The sequence below is a fragment of the Pyxicephalus adspersus genome, chromosome 3, assembly GCF_032062135.1.
Source record: "Pyxicephalus adspersus chromosome 3, UCB_Pads_2.0, whole genome shotgun sequence".
Taxonomy (NCBI): Eukaryota; Metazoa; Chordata; class Amphibia; order Anura; family Pyxicephalidae; genus Pyxicephalus; species Pyxicephalus adspersus.
This window is the reverse complement of record NC_092860.1, coordinates 12248108-12274499: the sequence shown is the minus strand read 5'-3', so window position 1 is coordinate 12274499 and position 26392 is coordinate 12248108. Positions and strand designations below refer to the sequence as shown.

The window sequence follows — 26392 nt, the reverse complement described above, 5'->3', positions numbered from 1 at the left end:
TGATGTTTGACCCCAGAACCATGCAGACACCATCACATGGAAAGTCAATCAGCCACAGTTTGTGGAACCCATAGCAAACTCTGGAGGAACCCTGAATGAGAATGGCTGGTATATGTTATTTCTACTTTTACCTATCAAAGTTGCAATAAAAGTTTTTTGCTTGAACAATGTAAATTTATTTAATTACAGTAGTAGAACAGATGAACAATATCACTGAGGGACTTTTCTTAAAATCTCTAGACACTGCATCTGATTTGTAGAAAAGATATAAGATGAAGCTCAAATAACATTCTATGGCACATAGCCTTAGAAGAGTTTAGTTTTAGTTGAGACCATTGTTGTTCTTTGTCGTATTTTATTGCTATTATCACTCTCTTTATAGCATGGAAGAAGACATTTAAAATCAACACATCACCATCATATCTTTGCTTGCACATACTGTGCCGCAGTTTACAGATTTGACAAGGTATAGCATTTATATGAATATATTGCTATATTATAAAGAGAACCTGTCATGCAAAAATGTTATTACTGTCGTTGCTATTCTATGAAAATGCTCGATGTCTGTCTATCTCTGACTTAACATTGGGAAACGATGACATGAAAAAAAGCATATAACTAGTAAAATCAGAGCTAAATCAGAACAGTTTTCTGGAACAGTGAATCGCACTACAATAAAGCCAAAGACAATTGAACAACAGGTATATTCAGAAAGAAATGTCAGACTTTCTATTTTCCTGGTCGTTTCTGGTTTCAGTATTCCCTGAGCCCTGACCTGGAGCAAACACACTGATGGTAAATCTAAACTCAAATATAAACCACAGTAGATCAGATGTGTGTGATTTGTATTGTGCAGTATGTGTTAGTATATAGGTGCAGCTGTGCAGTTATCACTGCAGGTGTCATAAGGCAGCCCACAGGTTGCAGTAGCACCACCAATTCCTGATCCTCCACTGATTCTTCCTTCTCTTCCTGACACTTATGCCCTGTGCACATTTTCAATAATCAGATCTTCTACCCTGTCCTGTGTACCTGAGCAGTGTAAATCACAGGATTAAATAGAATGAAATATAAATGGTTTGGCAGTTAAAACAGCCCCTGTATATACATTTCATCCATGTTTTCAGTTGTTTGCCTGGAATTCTTCAGATTCAGAATAATTCAGATTCTTATTCTGCAAACTCAGTCAATGGGCCTGATTTATTAAAGCTCTCTAAGGCTGAAGAGGATATACTTTCGTCAGTGAGGCTGGGTGATCCAGCAAACCTGGAATAGATCTGGTTCAGGATTCAAAAGATTTGCTAGCAATTAGCGATTTGCTGGATCACCCAGGTTCACTGATGAAAGTTTATCCTCTCCAGCCTTGGAGAGCTTTAATACATCAGGCTCAGTGAGTGAGAAAGTAGTAAAGCCAGGGACATTCAGACAACAAGGAAAAACTGCTTTGAAGACAAGGCATACACAGCCTGGCATGGCTTCTTGGTATGGAGGAGGACAGGAGTGTCATCCAGCCTGGCATAGGCTTTCACACCTCATTGGGCTGCTTGTTAATCTAAGGCATGTACAAGGGGGGTTACAAAGAAAGAGTATGAGGGGCTCTCAGATACAAGCTGGATCAAGCATTGCTTTCACTAAATAAAAAATAAATAAAATGTATCATTTGCAATAGATATTTTAATTAGGTTAATAAATGACGTAAAAATTTACTTTGCAAAGGTTAGCCAATCATGTTAAAAAACAGGATTTCTGCTTGCAAACAATCCTTAGTCACCTCTCATTATCAGACCTCTTGATTTCCACCAACATCCTTCCCAACATGCTTGGCACGTTTCTTCTTGGGAAGGAGATCATTACATACTGTGGCTGCATGACACAATTTTATTTTTTCAGTGGTACCACTGTTGCAGAATGTTTCCTTCTCTCGATCATGTCCTACGATCGTTATTTGGCCATCTGCAACCCTTTGAGATATTCCAGTATCATGAACATGATGTTTTGTGTCAATCTTTCGGTTTGTCCGTGGCTATTTAGTTTTACTTTCAACCTTTTAGCTGTTCTACCCGTATCAGAGTTTGACTTTTGTGCTGATAATATCATTGACCATTTCTACTGTGACCTCTTCCCTCTTCAGAAGCTCTCTTGCTCAGACACCTCTTTTGTTGAATTGGAAATTTTTGTCTTTTCCTTGCCCATATTTATTTTACCATGTGGTTTCATAATATTGACATACGCCTACATCCTACATACTACTTTTAAGATACCATCCACCGCAGGCAAACAAAAAGCATTTTCAACCTGCAGTTCCCACCTTTTAGTTGTGGGGACATTTTATGGGACACTGATAGCTAAATACATGATTCCCTCCAAAGGTCACTCTTTGCTTATGAATAAGATTGTATCTTTACTTCACACCGTGTTTACACCCTTATTCAACCCTATCATATATAGTCTGAGGAACCAAGATATCAGGACAGCACTTCAAAAACTTTCCCAGATACAATGACTATCAACTAAATGATCAATTCTGATAAATAGTCTGCACAAATGTTGTGTCCAATATAAGGGATCCCAGAAATCCCAGTTGGATTTATTGTTATATTATACTATGGACAATATACCAGGTGAAAAGGTTGGTGGGAACATCCAGCACGGTAGACAGGAATAGAGTTATAGTGAGAGGACCTCAGTTTGGTAGCATCCAAAATGTAAAACCGAGGGCTAACCTGGTCCATCAAGCATCACCAATCATTAATCCCAACATCAAAAGATTTTTATGTAACTGCTGCAACTTTATAAATAAAGCATTTTTGTCCAATTCTGTGTTGATAAATCATTTACTGTCATTTAAACACATAGACCTGGAAGATTTCCCCATTCCAAACTTTGTTCCCTATTCCTCACTCAGACTCTCCTCACTGCACTGTGTATTGCCTATTCCTTACTACCACATTCCGTACTCTGCACTTTTCCCAGTTCCTCACTGCTTTATACCAATCTCTACGTTGTGTGTTCCCTATTCTTCACTGCTTCATCCTGTACTCTGCACTGTGCATTTCCCATACCTTAATGCTATATACCATACTTAGCACTGTGCATTGCCCTATTCCTATTCCTCTTTGCCTCATTCAATACTCTGCTTTGTGGGATTTCTGTTCTGTATTCCATACTCTATTCCAAAGTGTTTATTATCCGGTTGAGTAATGCTCAACTTTTTAAATAGAATTCTTCTTTACAGTAAGGCTAAGACTAAATATTAGCTCTATATGTGTGCAGAAAAGCCTATATAAAAGTTTCCGTTAATTAAAAAAAGAAGCCTGTGGACAAGTTTAGATGTGTTTGTGTTGCTTTTGATGTGGCACAATAATTATAGCGGAGTTTGTGGGTAGAAGAACTGTAGCACATGTATGCTGTGTGTATATAGCGAGTTGGTTCAAGTTTTAGTTAACTATTTCCCAATCCTACTCTCAGTTCATTGTGCCCACACCCAATGTTTATGCTACTTCTCTTTGTGAAGCCCAGGCCAACTCCAAGAATTTTATCATTCTGTTGTAATGACACTCAGGAATCCATTTTATTTTTTAATCATAGTTTTATTACCAACATAAGTTAACTTTTCCGTTTACTGCTATTACAAAACCAAACTACATAACATAACTATGTACATTGAAAACACAAATCCTTACAGTTTGTGTGTTGCCTTCTTTTCATTCATGCTTTTTTGAAAACAATATTTTTTTTGGATCCCAGTATGGTAAAAATTCTTTTTATTTGGATTCTTGGATTAAAAATGAGACTTTGCTATAGGTAATGACAAATTATGCAAACACCTTTGCATAATAATTGCATTTATAAATTATCCCTTTTACATCTGTATTATGTACTTGGCATCTCTGTCCTTGATTGCTTACTTGAGAGACAGTTCTGAGACAAAGTTATGCCTACTTTTCAGAACTCTGTACTTTCTTATTATCGATATTCCACAATATTAAACCTAGTTATCTCTCATGTTCCACAACACTGTGCCTACTTAGCACCAATGTTACACAACACTGAGCCTAGTTAGTGCCCATTTTCCACAATACTGTGCCTACTTTGCGCCTATTTTACATTTTATTCTGCTGATTTAGCACCCATCTTCCACAATATTGTGCCTAGTTAACTAAGATTTTCCACTATGGTATGACTACTTCATAGTAAATTGCACCCAACTAGCACTACTCTTGTGTCAAACTGGTGCATTTCTGAATCCTGAGAAAAGCCCATTTCTGTAATGCTCACTGAAATCTTTGATTGGTTATTAGGCTTTCTAAGGGCAGAATGCATCTTCTTATTTACTCTTGCATCTGCCAGTCTCTAAAGGGTGTTGCTGTGGCTGTGTGATCAGTAGTAAATGGGGCAATAGTGGGAGGTAGAAGAGTAGTAGGATGCAGTCATTAGGCTTTCTAAAGCCAGACTTTATTTGCTATTGCATATGCCAATCACTGGAGGGTTCTTACATGGCTGGGCAAGCAGTGGTAAATGAGGGAATAGTGAGAGGTAGAGAGTAGTTGGGTGTGGCGGCTGTTGGCAGGGTGTTATCGGAGTAATAGGGTTCAGTAGACAGGCAATATGTGCACTGAGGGTAATGGGGCGGGTAAGGAGGAACTGCCAGAGGAGCAGTAGGTGGTTACAGAGGCAATGGGGAGAGAAAAAGGGGAAGTAAAGAGTCAATTGGGGGAGATGAGGAAGCAAAGAGTGAGATGTTGGTAGAGTAATAGTAGTAGAGAATAAGTTTAGTACAGTAAAGTGACAAACGTAGGTGGTGGTGGAGTAAAATGATATTTGGGGGTGGTGGAGAGGCAATAGAGATTTTAGAGAAGTAGTAGGGTGTAGTAAAGGAGTTCGTAGAGAAATAGTGTCAAAGAAGTCAAAATGGGGGAGGTGGCAGAAAACTGGTAGGGAGTAGAAGGTGGACAAATTGGCAATGATGGGCAGTGGAGGATTAGCAGGGTTAGGGTGGAAATAGGTGCAAAAAACACAAAATGGGTGTGGAGGGGCAATACAGGGAACTGTATTCTTATAGGGAGTATTAGAAGGCCATTATGGGAACAGAAGGAAAATACGGAGTGGTGGAATATCAGCAAGTTGGGTTAGAGGAGTATTGTTTATTTAGGAGGGCAAAGAAGGATGTTAGAATCAAATTCAAGCTCCTGTGCTTTGCCTTTAAATCCCTCCACAGTTCTTGTCCCACTTACCTTTCTGTAAAACAAAAAAATACTCCCCTAGCCGATCTCTTCGCTCCTCCACTGACCTACTGCTGACTTCCTCACTAAAAACCTCCTCGCACGCACGGCTCCCAGACTTTCCGAGAGCGGCCCCAACACTCTGGAATGGTCGTCCTCGTCCTATTTGTCTTGCTCCTACTTTCCTCTCGTTTAAAAGAGCACTGAAAACCCATTTTTTCACACTTGCCTACCCATCTTCTTCTGTCTTTTGAAACTGTCACTACTTCCCCCCACTACATATCTCCCCTCCTATTGTGTGTTACTTCCCCCACCTCCTAGATTGTAAGCTCTTCGGGGCAGGGTCCTCTCCTCCTGTGTCACTGTCTGTATTCGTCTGTCATTTGCAATTCCTAATTATTGTGCAGCGCTGAGTAGAATGTTGGCGCTATATAAATCCTGTTCATTATTATTAATAATAATAATAATAATAATAATAATAGTGGGGTGGCTGGGGGCAATATAAATGTTATTTGTACAGCACAGTAGATGAGTAAATAAGGCAGTCCAGCAATATGTAAATACAGACATTTGGGGCGTGGCAAATCATGCTTAGGGGCGGGGAACTCCAGGACACATCTGCTACGCACACACGAATTACGTCTTCGGCGATTTTGCCCCGCCCAGTTCAGCCCTTTTTCAGACAACGAGCCAGTAGTCGCGGAGAACCTGCACAGAACCCGCACAAACCCCGCCCCTATTGGCCAGGCGGTCACGTGTGCCGGCTTCCCCAATTCTCGTGATACGTTCTGTGACAGAAACCCACACCGGAGGAGTGACCGGGGTGTGCAGGAGGTAGGTGATAGAATGGGGTTGGCGGGTGGGAGGATAGTAAGGGGGTTTTGGAGCGCCTAGAGTAACCCAGTGTCACATGACTGCTGGCTGCGTCACGTGACATCCGGAGTATTTTAAATTTGTGTTTGTCTGTTATACTTTTTTATTCCAATCCGTCATGTTCAGCCTGTGTGGTACTACAAGAACCTGCATGGCCTCCCAGCTGTGACGGGACAAAGGCAGCAATCCGCATCCTCTTATATAAATCTGGGAACGTTCTCTCATCGCCCCTAGCAACCTCTCAGGCCCCTAGTAACCACCAGCCAATTAGATTTCTCATAATTATTTACCTTGAAAATGGGTTTACTAGCCTGATGATTACAGTGGTTACAGTGAGCATGGTTGGATGCAGAAAACATTAACCTGTCATTCACTGGCAACCCCTAAATGTACAGGGGATCCGCTGCGGCCAGCTGTGTTCATCTTACTAGCTCTCCATCAATGTCATTATTTGTAAACAATGTGCTGCGGGGAATACACTGTGTTTCATTGGCTGATGATCATCAAGGGGTGGGACCACCACCTAAACCAACCAGTAAAAATGCCTAAAGGGTGCTGAGCGTTCTCATTGGCTGGTAATAATATTATTATATATAAATAATTGTGCAGGTCCCACTTACCTTTCTGACTTGTTAAAAATACTCCCCTAGCCGATCTCTTCGCTCCTCCACTGACCTACTGCTGACTTCCTCACTAAAAACCTCCTCGCACGTACGGCTCCCAGACTTTTCGAGAGCCGCCCCAACTCTCTGGAATGGTCGTCCTCGTCCTATTTGTCTTGCTCCCACTTTCTGCCCTTTTTAAAAGAACACTGAAAACCCATTTTTTTCACACTTGTTCTTCTGTCTTTTGAAACTGTCACTACTTCCCCCCACTACATATCTCCCCTCCTATTGTGGTGTGTTACTTCCCCCACCTCCTAGATTGTAAGCTCTTCGGGGCAGGGTCCTCTCTGCCTCCTGTGTCACTGTCTGTCATTTGCAACCCCTAATTATTGTACAGCGCTGCATAATATGTTGATGCTTTATAAATTCTTTATATAATAATTTTGGTATGCTGTGTTTGTATTGTGACAACATATTACACTGAAAGATGTGTGCGCACCGTTCATTTCTATAGAAGGGCAGGGGAGAATTAGCTAGTGGCACCCTGCTATGCTCTCCTCCCTTCTCTTCTATTGTGGTGGTCCTGACTGATCAATCCACGACTTCGGAAGACACATGTCAGATTCTCTCCTGCGATGAGCCTGACCCTTTCAGGCGAGAATCATCTGACTTGTATGTAGCCTACCTATGCTTCTGTAACCTATTTATCAGTTGTCACAGACACTCATCTCAGAATTGACTCCAATGTTAGCAAATACTGTGCAGGTAGAAGATGCCTGGTATTGATAAATGCAGGGTTCTCCCCAGGTCCTTTTAGCTGGGCGCACCACCCGGCGCTTTTCAGCACCCACCCGGCTGTTTTTGGGTGGTTACTAAAGAGTTTGGTCACAATACAGGGGCTGCCACCCGCCTACAATTTCTTCCCACCCGGCTTAAAAAAATTTCTGGGTTGAGCACTGAAATGGTTGTTATTTTTTAATTTATACCCTACAGTAAGATCGTAGTAAAATAATAGATAATAGATTTTTTTTTAATTTGATATACAGTGGTACCTTGATATAAGTCTGCTTTGGAATAAGTCCTACTTGGTATAAGTACTGTTTGGACACGAAAAATTTTGATTGGTATACAACCTTTGTGCTAGAACTTGTATGGGTCAAAATGAGTCCTAACACCGCGTCCTACCCTTATTTACCTCTCCCGAGACAAAGCCACGACTGCCATGAGCGTCAGTACGCCAGTTGCTACCATTCAGTGAACAACCCACGCTATAACTCTCTGTGAATTACATAACATCCCCTCCTCCTCCCTTCTCAGCACCATCCTAGTAGGCACTGGACTCTTCTCAGCAAAATTTTCATTTATTACATCTAATTGCTTTTGTATTAATGTACTTTAGAATTAGGCAGTGTTTAAATTATTTTATACAACCTCATTAATGTGTAATATGCCAATAACTTTATGATTTTTTTTTAATGGGAATGGATTAATCATTTTCCTTTTATTTCCTATGGGAAACATTTGTTTGCTATAAGTCCTGTTTGGTAGTCCAAGGATGTGGAACGAATTAAGGACTTATACCAAGGTACTACTGTATATCCTTCCTAACGCGTACCTAAACTCAAAAAGTTTACTTTATATAAAAGGGTAGCCAACATTTTGTTTCTTTTTTTCTTTTTTTTTCTTTTTGGATGCAGAACCTCCCTTTTCTGTCTTGATTGCCTGGTAGGGATGCCTACATCATGAATCCCGGGAGGTTCTTGGCTGCTCCTTCTGCACATGCCTGAGATGAGGGCATGCGCAGAAAGTGCCCTTTCATCAATAGAAGAAAAAAAATTGCCAATCGCACGCATGTGCAGTGAGATCAGCAATCTTTATTCACACTCTAGGTCACCCGTTCTCGCGCCTACAGAGTGCTAGATTGGGTGACGCAGGAAGAAGAGAGAAGAAGATGTTGGCGCCAAAGACGGATACCAGGATACGCGGGACCCAAACGAAGAAACCTCCTGACAGATCTGCGGGGTTGAAGATAAGTGTGTTTTTTATATTTTGAGTAACGTTCTATTTTAAGGTTGTCAAATGTGCTTGAATTCTGTTTTTGCTTTTTATATTACTGTCATTGCAGCATCCTAATTTCCTTTTTGTTTTTTTTATTAGCTTTCTCTTGCTGATCGCTTTCATCATGGCTGATTCCATTCAGATAAGGTACTGTATGCTCTAATTATGTTTTCCTTCCATTTTATTTTTTATTAGAATGTATTAAGGGATCTGATAGTTTGCAAGGTAACCCTAAGCTGGAGCCTGGTGGATGTCCAGGCAGTCAAACTACAACATTCATTCTTCTGCAGTAAACCAGGGAAATGCCACAATTGGTTAGAGCTGTGAACCCCCTCAAGGGAGAATGGATTGTAGTGAGTTGTTGTCTTATGTCCAGTATAGAGAACACAGATAGGAAGGCTTTTCCTGTATCTATTGCAATTCTTGACAGTGTCTGTTAATGGGATTATTATTATTATTACTACACAGTATTTTTTATAGCACTGACATATTACGCAGCGCTGTACAAAGTCCATAGTCTTGTCACTAGCTGTCCCTTAAAAGAGCTCACAATCTAATATCTTTTCCATAGTCATATGACATTGTTACAGTCTAAGGTAATTTTTTTTGGGGGGGAAAGCCAATTAACCTAATTGCATGTTTTTGAAATGTGGAAGGAAACCCGAGTACCTAGAGGAAACCCACACAAACATGGGGAGAACCTGCAAACTCCATGCGGATAGTGTCCTGGCTGAGATTCGAACCTGGGAACCTAGTGCTGCAAAGGCCAGAGTGCTAACCCCTGAGCCATTGTTCTGCCCACTATAGGAGCCTATTCCTTGCCTAGGGCCCCAATCTGCCATATTTACTATCTTACTTTTGGGTGCATACGTTTAGTGACTAAATGATCTATTATGTGTAAGGTCCATTTGTTTTATGTTGCTCTTTAAGACCTTGTTCTTCAAGGGCTTCCGTCTGTGTAAGAAAATGTGTGCAAAAAGCTTTTACAAAGCTTTGTTAAAACCATTTATCACCAGTCTGATATTGTTAAACACAGATCTATCACTCAAAAGCTTCTGATAGGCTTCAATACTATGTGAAGTTTGTAAAGTCTTTGTTTAAAGCCCGTTCACAGCTTTCCAGTGTGGTGCATTTTAGTTATGTGAGCGTTTCCACAATGCATATTAAGTGTGATCATGTGCTGGGGTGCTGTTCATTTTGAATGGCGTCCCAACACGCTAAAGCTATGTACACACATCAAATTTATGACAATGGAAATCAACGGAAAGGATCTTTTGTGATTGTTTCCAGTGACACACAGCACTGTTCACCTTTATGGAAGGAAGGGGAGAGGATGAGTGGGAGGGACCTCCTCCTACATAGGAGATTACAGCGGTGTTCCTTCGTTGTGGTGGATCCTTTAAGCGGAAGGAAACTAAAAAAAAAATCACACTTCCCTTTAATCCCTCAATGATGTTAGTCCTTCTTGCGATCCAGTCCCGCGTTGTCCTGGAATTCCTGTTTGTCCCAGCGCAGAGGAAGAGCTGGCGCCACCATCTTTTGCCTTCGCTTCTTGTCTTCTTGCGCTGTCACTGGATCTTGCACTGCGCAGGTGTGAGATCAGTTGACGTAGCATTTGTGAAAGAGAATCAAAAACAGAGCTGATCCTACTGCGCATGCCTGAGATCGACATATGTTTCCCCTTGGTGGAAAACATGCCCCTTTTGTGCATGCCTGAAATCAGGAGGTACACAGAAGGAGCTGCCAAAGCCTCCCAGGAAGAGTGGTGCACCTAAAGTAAATGCTGTTTTTTTATTTAGAATGGTTGTCTACCCTTCTATGTAAAGTAAAAATGTTCAGTTTAGGTACGCTCTAAACAATGATGAACTACAACTCCTATGATACTTTGGGACAGCAAAGGTGGTGGTTAGTATAGTTGGCTATTTAGTAGTAGGAGATATTTCACCCGTTAGTAAGTAAAGTATGCTGTGTCCTCAACCCCTAGGGCAGTATGAAAGATAACATGTACAAAGAAAACAGCGGGGTTTGCTGGCAGTGAAAGGTCAAATATATTTACTAACTGTTGTAATTCAATTAACAGGTTATTAATTCACAACACATAATTTGGCCACAAGGTGGCATTAGACATCAAAAATCCTCAGAGGAATCCCAGAATTAAAGTTCTTGAAAGTCCCAGTGGTCCCGGGAAAAGATGTTCAGAAAAGTCCTATGTGGACGCCTCAATTTGCTATAATTCTGGGATTCCTCTAAGGATTTTTATAAGTACCTGAGGCAACCAGATCAACATGCACAAATAAGGCAACCAGTACCTTCATATCTTATAGGAAGCTATGATTCGTACACCCTTCCAACACCTATCTTCATATTGCTGTACTGCTAACATGCATGCCAGTAACACCCCTGAGGAAGCTGTCAAGCGGTTGCAACTCTTTCTTTGGACAATATAAATTTATATCAATGTGTTGATTAAGATTCTTAACTTGATACCCATGTGTATACAGTATTGACTTATCTGGGCAAGTGTTAGGTCCCAGATATTGAAATTATAATTAGAAGTTTAATGTCTAGTGCCGCTATATAAAATATATTTGACCTTTCACTGCCAACAAACCCCTCTGCTTCTTTGTACATTTTATCCAGTATAGTGGACACTTTCATGCAGGCAAGAATGTGCAGCTCAGAAGGTAACAAAATAATGGCCTGTCAATCACTTTATGCTGTTGAAGTTAGAGGGGAAAACTGGAGGTCCAGGCAGCCCAGGAGGACCTCCCACAACATGGTGATGTCAAAAAGTTATCACCATTCAAAGGACAAAACAGAAAGATTGGTACAGGATTGATGGACCCGCTTAGAAAGTAAGGATAGCGGCAACAGGTCTTACAAACATAGACTGACCTAGGTCAGTAAGACAATTGCTGTTTGAATGTAAAACATACTCCATATGGATCCAAGGAGATCCAAGGAGGAGAATACTGTTTAGGATGTTTCTATTCTTCAGACCAGAGTACAGCTTTTTACAGTTTTTGTTCTGCTTTGTAGCCATTTGTAGAATGTGACATTCTTTTTTGTTTTCCTGTTTCCAGAGAGGAATCAGTCCAGACAGTCACCATTCCTAAAGAAACCAGCCTAGGTCTCACCCTCACTGGTGGTAGCAGCACAACATTAATCCGCATTAAGGACATAATCCCTGGCGGAGACTGTCACAAGGTAGGAATATTATGTTTTTTCTATAATCAGTTGAAATAAATGCGTGTGTTCTTTTCTTGCCAAAGGATTTGTAACTTTTTCCGCACAGCTAGATCCAGGTCTTCCTGTGACTACAGTCTGGTCTCAGACCCCTTCTACCCCAGCCTATGAGTACATAATGAAGGAGCAGCAGCATGTTGATGAGGTCATCCATGTGCTTTCCCCTCCTGTAAGCAAGCTCCCTATAAACAGTGCTACTGTATTCTCTCCAATGTGAGTGCTACTTTGTTGCGAATTCAGTATCAAACTGACCCAGGTGTGCTAATAAATAATAATAAATAAATACTTTTTTTTTTTTTTTTTTTTTTTTACAGAATCCTGAATTATTGGTGTATTTTCTTTGTACAATTCCATAGAGTACTATGTAAACCAGACCATGGTGGTCACACTTTCAGGTTATGAGAGCTTGTTTACCTTTCTATATTAGGGATGTGTTGCACTGGCAATTCTCTTCCTGGCAGCATTACGTAAGAGCCTATTTCACCAGAACTCCTAGTTTCACAATATATATAACAAGCAACAAAAGGAATTTATGATTTAAATATAAAATTAAATCTAGACTCCAGCTAAATACACAGTTACATACAGTGTATAAACGGTGTTATCTGCCAACAGATTATTCTGTCCATGCAGTCCTGAGATTAACCGATAACACAGCTAGTCTGAAGACTGAACAGTCCTGGACAACATTTATGTATTACATCTTGGTCTTGTCCCCAGTCTGTGACTGGGCAGTAAAAAGAAAATCAGTTCATCTACCTCCCACCCTGCTCTTTTTATCTACCAGAGAGCAGCAGTAAAACTGATCCAGGATCTGTCTGAGCTGTTCAGCACCGGAGCTTTGATTACAATGCAGACTGAAAAGAATTACAAAATCCCATTGGCAAATGAAACTATTCATTAAACTACATCTATTTCAGGGTCATATTCAGCTCTCTGCCTAATGTTCAGCTTCAAAAGTAGATTTCACACAAACAGATATATATATATAAGGAAACTAATATATAGAAGGAAGCTGTTGTATCTGCCTCCTATCATTGTCTTGACTGGTGTAGGATAAGACCAGATTTTTCATGGCTGCAGTTAGGTTACACTAACAGGTCTTTTACTTTTCTCCAGCCTGTAATTGAACAGGGTTTTAAAAGACCAGTATGATAAAAGCACCTCTCTGCCTTTGTGCTCTGTTCTCTAATTATTACACAATATTTATATAGCGCCGACGTGTTATTCAGCGCTGTACGTAGTCCATAGTCATGCCACTAGCTGTCCCTCAAAAGGACTGACAATCTAACATCCCTACCATAGTCATATGTCACTCACACAGCCATTCAATTGACCTAAGTGCATGTTTTTAGAATGTTGGAGAAAACCCACGCAAACATGGGGAGAACCTGCAAACTCCATGCAGATAGTGTCCTGGCCGAAGATTCGAACCTGAGACCTAGCACTCAGCGTGCTAACCACTGAGCCACCGTGCTGCCCTTATCAGCATGTTCCTTGTTAGCACATGATCACTGAACCTTACGCTGCTTCTCCCTCTTCTACTCCGAGCTCCCCTATACTGAGGTCTAAGAAACTGATACAAGCTCAAATTTAGTTACCTAATTATGTGTTGTCAATGGATATAAAGCTGCAATAATTAGTGCCTTTTATATCTGTTCAGAATTCAGTTTTATTAGAGTAGATTAAGAAGGTTTTTGGCCAGCCAGGATTCACTACTGCTTAGTAGGTCAACCTTGTTACCATGAAACAAGAAATCCTATGACTATCCTGTGACTATGATGAAAATCTCATATCATGTTATTCGAATGCTACACTGTATTTGTTTAATCCATAACACAACGTAACCCTATAGCTTCATTCTGTACAGAGTGGGAATTTAGGTTAATGGAACGTGTATACTTGGAATATAGCTCATCATGATAAGAACCATGTCAAATACAATCACTTACACTAGTTGCTTTTTAAAATACATTTAGGATTAGGGTTAAGGTTTATATATTTTTTTTAAATAACACATGCGTGATTTTTTTTTTTTTTTACATTTATTATGAGTCACTAACAAAAGTTATGGTTTGCACTGATATGCTAGTCCCAAACCAAGAATTGAAGGAGGTCATATGACGTTTCTACATAATTAAGAAAAGATAAAGATGGGTTTCTGTGGACAGAAGTAAGGGTGACGCTGCACTTTTTGTAGGATCTGAAACACTGAATAATAGTATTATTAAGCAATTTTGAAACTGTGCCTGTTTATCCCACATAGCCTGTGTTTAAAGTGGAAGAAAAGTCCCACTGTAAAAGACCTTAATCAGGCAGGTCCTATTGCAGAAAGGGTGAGCATCGCTGGTTTAGTTCTGCTTTATCCATCAAGTGAAAGATGCCCCCCCCCTAAAAAAAAATTTAAAAAAAAATAAAGGAAGAAAACAAATGACTACCTACTAGCATTGTTTGCATTGTTTGTTGTTTTCCCTATTAATGACCTACCACGCCTTGGTCAGCATTATGTCTCTGTGTAGAGATCGGCATCTTGGTAGATGAACGGGTCTTTACTTTGTCACTTAGGACTTTACCCCCCAAGAAAGGCAATCTAACTGCTGGTGGGGAAATGTGTTAACAAGTAGCAAAAGACGTGGAGGACGCACAGATCCACAGAATGGATGAAGCAGAAGCAGGAAGATCCTTGCAATGCAGATCAGGTACATCTTCTGCTCCAGCCAGGGGAACAATAAGGGAATTTCACACCAATATTCTTATAAGGCCAACAGCCAGAGGCAACATTGCCTTAAATTTCATTATAAATACACCTACAGGAGGCTGTAGGTGCAGGAATGCCTAGGCACACTCACCTACCAGAAAGCTCACTGCTTTTAATATGAAAGAGAATAGATAATATGTACATATCTTATGGTCTGCTTGGGCACAATTATCATTTTGATGTTCCCTATACCACATAGCAGATCTTCACTTTTTGCTTTCAAGTCCATTCTAATAAGTCATTTTTTTAAATGCTTTGTCTTCTTTTACATTGCACATGTACAACTTTGGTTAGGGTAAGGGAGAAAATAGCCAGCATGTTATGCACCTCTGCAGCAACAGATCACTTTATTGTAAAAATAGAGATATATGAAATGTGTCCTTCTGGTGAATATGGCTATCTGCAAAAAAACAAATCTATATAGTGTGGTAATATGAGTGCTAATACTATTGAGATGAGTTAAAGACCCCTTTTTTTATTAATGCAGGCTCAACCTGAGTAGAGCATGTCACCTGTCAGTAGCTGCAGGTTGGGGCCCTTGGTCTTTGTGTGAAATCTGTGGTTATCTCTGCAGAATTCCTAATTAAACCTATAACTCTACAGTCAGAAAAGCTCATTATCCCTTCTTCTAGTAAGCTGCTGCTTACTAAGGGGTTTGTCAGACTTCTGTATAGAAACCACTGCTTTCCTACAGGGAATAGGAGGGCTTCTTCAGCTGCTAGGGGACAGGTTCTACTAGCAGTAGCTATGGTAGAAAAGGACTAAACTGAACACGTTTAGTTTTTAATTACAGGTATTTAGATAAGTTAAATATTTGATTGAGCTTAAAGTAAAGCGTGTGTGTGTTTCTTGTCATACATGTATGACACTGACAGAATTCTTGGAGAATGCTGGCAGCATTGTTACTTTTTAGTGGTGTGTGGAATAGAAGTAGCAGCTGTAAAGCTGACATTCAAATATGTTTATTCAGCAGCAGCAGGTGTGAGCCCTGGGAAGGGCCAAGGCCTAGAGTCTAAGCAGTAACCCGGTCTTCTCCAGAGCCTCTAGTGGTGAGGATGTTGCGCTCCTGGTTACTGCCAGATTGCGGTCCTTGGGCACACCAGGGTATGCAGGATGATTCAACGGTACCAAATCACAAAGCTGAATAATAGTTGCGGAAGGCCAGGGTCAAGGCAGGCAGCAAGCAAGAGAGATCAGGTCACAAGCCAGGGGTCAAATGCCAGGGAACCCGGAAACAGACACCAGTGGCACAGGGGCCATTTCGGACACAGGAGACACTGAAAGCAACAGGAGGCACAGATGACACAGAAATATCCACAGACAGACAGGTATACTGGTAGAACACAGGGAAGTTGACTGGGAACCAGCAGGCTGGACAACGAGGGGTTAACCTAGGAGCTGGACAGGGGAAACGCTGAATTAGCCAACAGGTGTACAGGAACTAGCTCAAAAGAACTAGGGGCTTGGCACTAGTGGAAACACATTGCATGAACACTGAGTGCTGTTTCTGAGCTAGCTAAGTGGGCCAGACATGATTAAGAGGCTATTTCCTGATTGACCGGCGGGTTGGACGAAGCTCATAAATCTTGAGAACGTAAGCACGCTCAGAGTCAGAACTGCCTGCATGCGCAGGAAATGCCTGCTCTTTATTGAGGAAGAGGTATGTGTGACAGAGGGGAAAACATGATTGCAAGAAGGTAAGCAACTGTTTAATTGCATGCCTGATGCAACAGAGGCATAGAGACTTATGGGGAAGAGCATGTCTCTAGAAGCAAGCTCCATTCAGAAGCAGAAGCCCCTGGACCAGCCCTTTTTATTCAAGGTTCTGTGGAACCTTAGAGTTCCTCTTTAAATTTCTAAATGCTCTTTTAGCTGTAAGCAGTGGTGAACTGATCTCCAATGTAAGGGGTCACTTCTACATTTACCACTAATATTAGGGGATACCAAATTAAACAGTTGTCCTTTCTTTTCTGTTAATATTGTTTATTGACTTTATTTCATTTCAAGATAAAGGAGGAGAGTTTACATGATCTGGGAAAGGGTGTCCCATTCTCCAGGTAAACCTCATTCCTTATTCTACAACGTGCTGAACATAATAATGTACTGTGTGCTGTAGAGATATTCTTTTTTTTTATTAGGACTTCCACCGCTGCTCCACGGTCCACTGGTATAGAATCTATGCAGACGTTTTAATTCTCACCACTAGAGGTCACCATTTGTCAAAAGTTTCATTAGAATTATTTACAGCGCAGGATTGAGTTTGCAAATCAATAAAACACAAACCATGTATATACCAAGAATGGTTGTCCATCTATACCTGAACAATGGATATATTAGTTTTAGTTCTTATAAATTTTGGCAAAAAAAAAAAAGTACAACAACAATTTAGAAACGCTAATAAAATGCAAAAAAGAGTTTTGTCTACAAAACTACACTTATAAACATAACTGCACATTTTACAGGTTATCCGTTTGCTCCCACTATCTAGTAAGTCTGGGTACAGAGATCTGGCTAGTTTGAGATTTTCCATACAGAGGATTGTAAGGCTGATTCCGAGTCCGATGTAGTTACTTACACTGCTTGCATTAAAAAAATATATAGTTATTGCTTCATTCATTTGTGTCCTTTATCTCCCTGGACTTTGTATTTATTCTTTCATAGGCCTGCTCATGTTAGGTTAACATACTTTTATTGTTATCTAGTTGGGAAATTCTAAACATTTGAACTGATATTCCATTCTTTCATTTTATTATTTAGAAATGCTGATTCCTATGTTCTCTCTGGTGGCTTCTGATCCTTACAAGAGCACTAACTTTATTCTCAGTGTCAGATTTTTTTTTATTATTATTGTTAACTTTTTTTAAAAAAGTGCCAACATATGCAGTGCTAATAAATAAGATCTGCAGATGGCGTACCTGAATAATTGACAAGTACAGACCATGACCCAGGTGGAGAAGAGGACCTGGCATAGCCGCGCTCACTATTTAAAAGTGTATAATATTGTCACCCTCTGCCTTCCTGCAAATGAAATACCAGGTGAGGCGTTACAATGGCAAACAGAAATATATTTTCGAAACATATATGCACGTCTTATCACATTTTCGCAGCTACGGGCTGTGCTAACGAGCTCAAATTTTCACCTTAATCAGGTCAATGACTTTAAGTGACATAACTGGTGGTTATCATGATGAGCTATATTCCAAGTATATGTGCCGCTTTAACCTAGATTCATACTTTGTATGAATGCAGCTATATGGTTACCAAGTGCTGAGGATTAAACAAATACAAGGTGGCAATGGGTTCTCGGTCAACATGATATTTTCATTACAGTCACAGTATAACCAGTGGATTACTTGTTTCATGATAACATTGGTTGATCCATTAAGCAGTGTTTCTGTAAAAAAAAAAATCCTATTTGGGTGAATCCTACCTGGTAAAATCACATTCTTGATCTACTTTATTAAAATTGAACTCCAGACAGTTATCAAATATCCAAATGAGTAAAGTTTTGTGTACGTTAATGTAGTATTTGTTTTATTTTAATCTAAGCAGTATAAATATTTTTATGTACCTGGCTCTTGTGATTCTCTGTACAGTAGAGCCCAGGCAAGGAGAGTGAGAATCAGCACAAGGAGTGCTGCAGATAGCAAGGAGTTTATTGGAGGAAAGAGAAAAAACAGCAATGAGCTCATCAATGTGTGCTTATTCATTGTCTGATCACATGGTGGGGGTAGAAAATAAACTGCAGCAGAGAAATTTCAGATCTTATCCTACACCAGACAGGACTATGGTGTAAATCAGGTACAGTAGCTTCCATATATTTATTTATTCTTTGTGCTTAGCTGTTTGCCTGGAGTTCAGCTTTGAAGTTGAAGGTTAGGCAGAGACATAAAGTTGAAATAAATACAGTATATGTGAACTGTTTTATCTGCCATAGGGCATGTAATTCTGTCCAGCCAACCTTGTAATTCAAACTACGTACACACGTTAGATTTTTGTTGTTGGAATGTATCTTTCACAATCCTTTCCAACGACAAAATGCATGAAGGAGTGCTGTACATACAGCGCTAATCTTCTCTCTATGGAGAGGGGGGAAAATGAGTGAGCAACACCCAGCTGTGCTTTCTCCTATTCAGTTGTACTGCGGTCGTTCGTTGATCCATGATGTCAGATGGCCTCTGTACACGTCAGATTCTCCTCTGATACTAGCCCTGAGAAGAATTGAGAGTCATCTGACTTGTGTAAAGCCGCATACACACGTGCAATATTAGTCGTTGGAAAGGATTTTTCACAATCCTTTCCAACAACTATTATTGCACGATGCATGAACAAGTGCTGTGCATACAGGGGGAGAACGATGGAGCGGGACCCTGCTGTGCGCTCTCCCCCTTCCCTTGCATTACGATTGTTAGTCGTCCATCGTCCGTGGATCCGCCAGAACGGTCGTTCGGACGATGGACGACTGGCGCTGTACACACGCCAGATTCCCACCCGATATCAGCCATGAGCTGATTATTGGGCAAGAACTGTTGGACGTGTGTACCTAGCTAAAGTCTTCTTGCCAGCACTGACAGACCCTGGACCCTTATGTTGACTTTACTAATTATCAGCATGGTTTGGAGCAGCAGAGCCATTTCCATTCTTCCACTGACCCCTATACATTTTTTTTTTTTTTTTTTTACGTATTTAGGTTTAATAGGAAATTAGTCATCTTTTCATCTAACTTTGTTGAATGGAATTGAGTAATTGCCAGCATGTCACCATTTTTCGTATCATGATCATGATCTGGAAATTGCTGTATTATTGAATCACCACAATGAAGCTTATATGCACACTTTTAGTTCCACTTTAACCCCAGAACAGCAGAAACCAGCTAAAGTTCCACATTAAAACTTTGTGATCAGGAAGAGCTTTATTGCAGAACGGGACAAGTGATGTCCCTTGAGCAATAGGCATTCTTATCTGCCTGATCTCTCCCTTTAACAGTCAAAATCCCTCAGTGTTGGATTCCTGGCACATCCCAGCTTCCCCTGCGGCTGCCGGGACTGAATGAATCCCGGCCCGGCTAATCAAGCTGGCTGAAGATTGGAACGAGGAAGAGAAAACAGAAGAAGGTGGCAAGCCTGTAGTGGAACAGGGACAGGTAAGTATAAACAGGGTTTAGTTCTGCTTTAAGGGGAAGATAATATTCCAACATATTTCAGGAAGTTTTACTATGAGTAGTAGGAGTAGGAGCTTAAAATACATTGATTTGATTTTCTAATTAATACATTACATGACAAAAGGGTGCTTTTTATGTTTGCTTGGCATTTACCACCAAAGACACTTGCGCATGATAAAGCTTTAGATGACATCTATATTCCTTGTTCTCCAGAATACTCGCTTCACTTAATTAAAGAATACTTTCTAAGAGCTCTTTTTTTTTTTTCTTTGGTCAATAATTTCCACTTTATTTTTTCCTTTTTAATTAGGATGGACGACTGCGGCCTGGAGACCAACTTGTTTCAGTGAATAAAGAGTCATTGATTGGTGTTTGTTGTGATGAAGCTAAAAGCATCCTAAACAGAGCAAAATTAAGGTATTATTTTTGGTAATATGTAGGTATACTTGCTTTAAAAGTGAACTTCCGCAAATGTAAAAACTGCACCCAGTGACCCAAGTGCACCTCAAATACACACATCTTTTAGTGACTTCAGTGCACCCAATAAGTCCACATTTATGATTCCAGTTTGTCCGGTGCACTCAATGACTCTGTGTATGCCCAGGTCTATGGCCTAATTTTTTAAAGCTCTCTGAGGCTGGTAAGGATACACTTTCATCAGTGAAACTAGGTGATCCAGCAAACCTGGAATGGATCTGGTCTAGAATGGGCCACATTTGGTAACAAATAGCTAATGCCTTTCAGGAAATCCAGTCCAGAATCGCCCAGCTTCACTGATGAAAATGTATCCTCTCCAGCCTTGGTGGGTTTTAATAAATCATGGCCTGTGTGTCTTTTCTGTGGCAACTGTGTCTCTATCCAGCTTTATAATCCCACTCTCACTGGATACAGATTATTGTCTTTTCATTTATTTTCTTCTTTTTGTAGTCTTCTATATAGTTGAACTCATTTTGGGAGGCTCAGCTTTAGTAACCAATCAGGTCTGCTACATGCAAATACAATAACAGATTCATCCTGAGGAAGCCAACTAGATAATCTCATACTTCTGTTTCACTTTTCAGTAGCTAGATGTGGATGGAGAGGTGAGCTAACTGTATTTCCTGTAGAGAAAAAGCAGTCCTGCTCAAAAGCAAAAGTTTCAAGCTGTGTTAATGCACATATTTGATATAAAGACACTAAGTGCATATGCTCATGTCTTTGTATTTAAATATTATGTGATGAGCTTTAATACATAATGTATAAAACTTCTGAGGAAGTGTGACATTTCTAAAGACCTCTAGAGCACAGAAGTAGCTGTTTCATTTCAGGCATTCTGTCTCTAATTGAAACGTATAGGGAGCAGTAAAAGGGGAGAGAAAAGTTACTTGTACATGTAAATTGTTCTGGAAGCAAAAAGCTTTAACAAAGCCAGAAAGGCAAGCTCTAAAGACAAGAAAAGGAGAAGTGAGCTGCATCTGCTTCATTTATATTGAAAATGCAGTAGATTCACATACAAGGACTATTTTTTAACATAACATTGTAAAAATTGAAAGTTGAAAAGTATATACAAACAATATAATTCCTTTAATGCTTGCAGGAAAGGGGCCTTTTGGGAAATTGCCTTCATCAGACCAGGAGACGCACCTGCAAGATCAGCTTCACTGACAAAGACTGCACAAATGCCAGGAGACATCAAATTGAGGGGATCATCCACTCCGAATGCCTCAAGGAGCTGTGGACCTGTACGTATAGCAATGTTTTGCCTGCTTTTCCTACTTGAATTAATTATGTATTGTATAAATACTGCTAGTTTATAAAACTTTGACTTGATATCAGCCTCTTGTAATCTTTTATACAGAAGCCCTCAGACTAGGAATGTGAGGGGCAGCACTGGGTGCTTTTCATGTTTGCTTAATTTAATTGTGCTGACAAAGATCATTCTGATAGGAGGTAAAAGTATGATGAGCATAGAGCAGCCTTTCTCAACCTTTTTACAATCGAGGAACCCTTGAAATAATTTATGGGTCCCTTGGAACCACTGATAAACGTTACTGCATCTACAACTTATATATATTAGCATGGTCAGTGGGTTGCTATAATATAAATAAAATATAGGAAATGTAACACCCAGAACTGACAATCTTTTAACACTCCTTTTGTTTACAAAAATTTTATTAATGGGAGGAAAAGGAAGGCAAGAAAAGAAACCCATGCGGTAAAAATTGTGATGTCTCTTTTCATCAGTCAGTGGAGAAATGACAGTTTCTCTTGCTGGTTGTCGGTGAAACAGTGGTTCTTTGGATTGAAGTCAGTGGAAACTTTTTTTTTTCATTGGTCATCCGTATAAAAATGGTCACTTACAATGGAAATGGAAGAAACAATGTCTATGTCAATGGTGGGAAGTAGCAGAAGTTCCCCTTTAAATTGGTGGTTAGTGGAAAGAATGCTGAAAAAGACAGCCCTTCTGCCTTGTGATTGTCCCAACACTTTCTCATAGGTGCAGGAAAGGAATCACTAGCTGTGCCTAAAAGAAAGGTGATTATATTGGAAGGGGAGAATAAAGTAACCATGTTAAATTGTCCTGCATGGGCAAAGAAAAGGTCAGTTTAATCTGAGATTGCTAGAGGTCTTTGAGCTTTGGCTGACCGAACTCCCATGTGATGTGGCCAGTGCCACTTGGCAGAGTCTGTAGCATGACACCAAAACTCTTCTGAGCTATCCTAAAAGGGGGGCTTTCTTTCCACAGACCACCAATATAAGGTGTATATTTTCTGTTGACCACCTATGGTTTCAGTAGGGGCTCCCCAAGACCTGAAAACAATTTCAAGAGTTCTTCAGGGATATAAGGCCGATCTAGAGAGTATTCATAATTACTTAACATACCTGTGTATGTACCCCTAAAGTGTTCCCAAAACCCCAGATTCATTTTAGTGAGGTAATCTGATAGATTTTAGTCTGTGTGCAAGTTCAAACATTACTCCTATTTTTGTACCTGTAACTATTAGCAATCTTTTCTAAACATCATTTTAACCCCTGCTTCCATTTTGTTTTTGTTTTTTTTGTAAAGGGTCAAAGTGCATATATTAAAGAATCATTCTTAATTTCTCCCTTGGATCGAAGCCTCTCAGCTACGTCAGGTAAGCTTCTCTGTACAATTTTCACTTTTAATTTTATTCCCATCCAGTAGAAAGCGTGTCTCGTAATGCAGGCTTTATGGGCTATACAAAAGGCGCCGGCACCTCTTTAGAAAAAGCGAATAAAAGGCAGCTGAATGAGATGTCGGAGAGTTCTGAAAATATGGCCCTCCAGCAGACCTCTTAGAGCCGAGAGGTCTAAAATAACTGGGATGAGACAACCAAGCATTCTCCAAGTAGCTTGAGTAATCAATAGATCTCACAGAAGACACATAATGAACAGGCGTCTGTGTCATCAAGTGAGATTAGGTTACCATGGAGGCAGCGTGCTTTCAATTTATTACCGTGTTCAAGTAGATTGCTTTTTCTTTTTGCCTTTTTAATGCAGTGCAAAGTAGGAGTGTTCAAAGGCTAGGGCAGCAGCAGGCAAGTGCTACATTGGCTTTTGGAAAGTCTATCTTAAGTAAATTCTTTGTAACTTCTTGTTTTCTTAGATTTCTTTCTTTAAGACTACATTTCCTGTGCTTCATCATTGAATCTCAGTTTTTTGGTGTTGTACTTAGCCTGGCTTTTGCATCACTACCTCTAGACTTGCTGGACTAGACATTCAGGAATGGCCTGAAAGTGACAAATGATCTCTGGGTTCTGCTCTGAGCACTTTTTAGACTGTTTTGGTAAAAGTTAGCTGCAAGGTGCTTTGCCATTCTAGAGGCATTTCCATTACCTCAGTGCTTGCCCTGTCTCCAAAGACTCATTTTGTGAGTAGAGCAATCAGGGTGAGCATCAGGATCTATATGACATGGGTAAATGCTGTGTGACTGAGCGCTGATGGCATTATTATTATTAATAAACAGGATTTATATAGCGCCAACATATTACGCAGCGCTGTCATCCACTGGAGTGTCTTGCGTCTGTGCCTACTTTCTTACCAATCCGGGTCATGGAAGCATCTTCTCAGCTGCCCTTTCTTCTTTAAAATAGCTACAGGGAATTTTCAAGCCCCGGCACTACCAGTTTGTAGCCCTGCCCTTTTAGGTATTCACCAAGGTGCTGGCCACTGTACTGCACTACAATGTTTTTGTGGCATCCTAAATTTGGAATACCTAAGACAGGCATGTTCAAAGTCTGGCCAGCGGGCCAATAGCATCCCGCAGCCTTTGTGATCAAATCAATATTATGTGGCCCATGTGTGTGTGCACACAGGGAATCCCATACGTTTGTAGTGAGCATATGCTGTGCGAGAACCGCACAGACCACTCACTCTGATTCCAAGAAGGTGCTCTGCACAGAGCCCTCACTGACACCGGACTCCGTGCAGAGCACTTTCTTGGAATCAGAGTGGGAGTGGTTTGTGCGGTTCTCACACAGCATATGCTCACTACAAACGTAGGGGATTCCCTGTACACAGCACACCGCACAGCAAATCCCCCCCGCCCCCAGTTATGCGGAGTAAAACACAAAGAAGAAACACACAGCCCCTCCAATTATGCGGTGTAAAACACAAAGAAGAAACAAACCTGGAATCTCCCACATTTAATTCAGTAAAATTACACCTACCACATCCCAAAATTAACAAATAGTAGAAAAAGGAAAAATGAGGGACTTTAAAGGCAGTATAAATACACACATGATTATGTTGCCGAGTAACTAACAGTTGTAAAATTCAACACCGGTGACATTGAAATTTTTTATTATAAATATTAAAAACAAGCGATATTACAGCAAGACATGCAAACCACATGTGCATGAATCATCCTCCACGTTTTTCATGGATCTGGTCCACTTCTTCAGGATGTTATTTGTTTCTTTCTTACATATATATCATTTCAAAATTGCATACAAAGAATAAAAATTCAATCACATAACAAAATCCCCCAAAACACGAAACGTATACAATTTTATTACTTACATTCAAAATCATGAGAAATCTCCCCTCCTACAGAAGTAATGTTCAAAAAGGGCACACAATCACGTTACCCATGTCTGCATCCGTACATTCTATCCCTGTGATGACCTTTAGAAACCACAGTCATAAAACTGTTGATTGACTCTTCCAATCAAATGATTAGCTGTTGAGCAGAGCGGGAGAGCCAAGCTGCACTGAATTACCATTAGCCCTTGTAATTATCTAACACCCTGGTGTTTGTTGTTTACAGTTCCTCATCAGGGACCCAGCCGGGAAAGGTTGATTCCTTTCTCTTCTGATGTCCGGCTGAAAGTGGAAACTTTGGAAATGGTAAGATGCTGAAATGTTCATGTGTTGAATCATAATTTTTGAAATACACAATTCGCATTCACTGGCTGTTATATTCCATTTACTTTATAACTGATAGAAAGGTTTACCTAGTCAGCAACAAATAAGTCTTGGTATTTATTGAGTCTTAAATCATGCTCAGTTGGTAAAGAAAACCCGTGCAGATAAAAAAGTATCATTGCTGACCTCTGAAAAAACGGTCAAAAAAGGTCATTTCAAAGGCAACCAGGCATCCAGGGTTTCCTTTAAGTTACTGAGCCAGACTAGCGTACAGATCTTTTATTCATTTTTTAATACAATACAAAGGGATTCCTGTGAAAGCTCTAGTTGGAATTTAGCAAAGAACTGTCACTGTCTTCTGTGACTGTGGGGAGAATGAAGGTGGGGTAGAGGCAAGGTATGTGCTGCTGGGGCCCTAAACATTAGGGCAAACCTTTTTCTTTGATCTGCATCTGCATTTGTTACATTTATTTTTCAGCTAAACAAAACCGCTTTTTTTGGTGTGTTTCTGCAGGCGCTACACTTTCTTGGCATAAACCCAACCAAAGAACAGAAGTGTGCATTAAGATCCCGTGTACAGGTGGATGCAAGTGGAACAGTGTCATATGGAGGTGTGTTCTTCTTATGTTCTATTGCACAGCTATTTTATTGTGTAGTTCCACGCAAAAGTTACTTCTTTTGTAATTGGACAGAGTAGGCCAACATTGGAACCTCTCTCAGGCTTTACCAATTTCTGGCCGCTGGGGAAAATCATCCTAATTATCCAGGAGGCCATTGTCACCAGTATTGAAATGTATGGTAAATGCAAGTTATGCAGCTGTACCCTTAACAGAAGGTTTTTGGGAATCTTCCAGAGGGCACACAGGTTACAGTGTTAATCTGACAACTAAAATTAGTAATTTTCCCTCACTTTGGAAAGTACAGGTTGTTTTTGCCATCACAGAAGTGGTTCCAGCAGCATGTAAACGACCTCCTGTCCCTTTTAGGGTGCAGCTTCGAACTTGACATCCCTCAACTGTGCTCATTGGTATCTAATACTTCTGTAGCTGGTCTTGGGATGAAGAGCGTACATCCTTGTACTGATGCCTCCTGTATTATATTA

General features: G+C 40.3%; 2 protein-coding genes across 5 annotated transcripts in view; both read left to right on the top strand.

The window, feature by feature from the left end:
• The first annotated feature begins 1471 nt into the window (after positions 1 to 1471).
• Positions 1472 to 2503, top strand: LOC140325367 (olfactory receptor 1J4-like). Its single transcript, XM_072403192.1, has 2 exons — positions 1472 to 1482; positions 1768 to 2503. Exons 1-2 carry the CDS (start codon positions 1472 to 1474, stop codon positions 2501 to 2503), a joined length of 747 nt encoding a protein of 248 aa, XP_072259293.1.
• A 3490-nt stretch (positions 2504 to 5993) lies between these two features.
• The window catches only part of STXBP4 (syntaxin binding protein 4), a 98981-nt gene continuing 78582 nt past the window's right edge, over positions 5994 to 26392 (top strand). For all 4 annotated transcript variants that reach the window (XM_072403602.1, XM_072403604.1, XM_072403601.1 and 1 more), the window contains exons 1-8: positions 5994 to 6056; positions 8858 to 8905; positions 11842 to 11965; positions 20234 to 20340; positions 21500 to 21644; positions 22970 to 23039; positions 25193 to 25272; positions 25805 to 25901. In XM_072403602.1, coding sequence (XP_072259703.1) covers positions 8883 to 8905; positions 11842 to 11965; positions 20234 to 20340; positions 21500 to 21644; positions 22970 to 23039; positions 25193 to 25272; positions 25805 to 25901 — 646 coding nt within the window. In that variant the 5' untranslated portion in view covers positions 5994 to 6056; positions 8858 to 8882. The remainder of the gene's footprint in view (positions 6057 to 8857; positions 8906 to 11841; positions 11966 to 20233; positions 20341 to 21499; positions 21645 to 22969; positions 23040 to 25192; positions 25273 to 25804; positions 25902 to 26392) is intronic.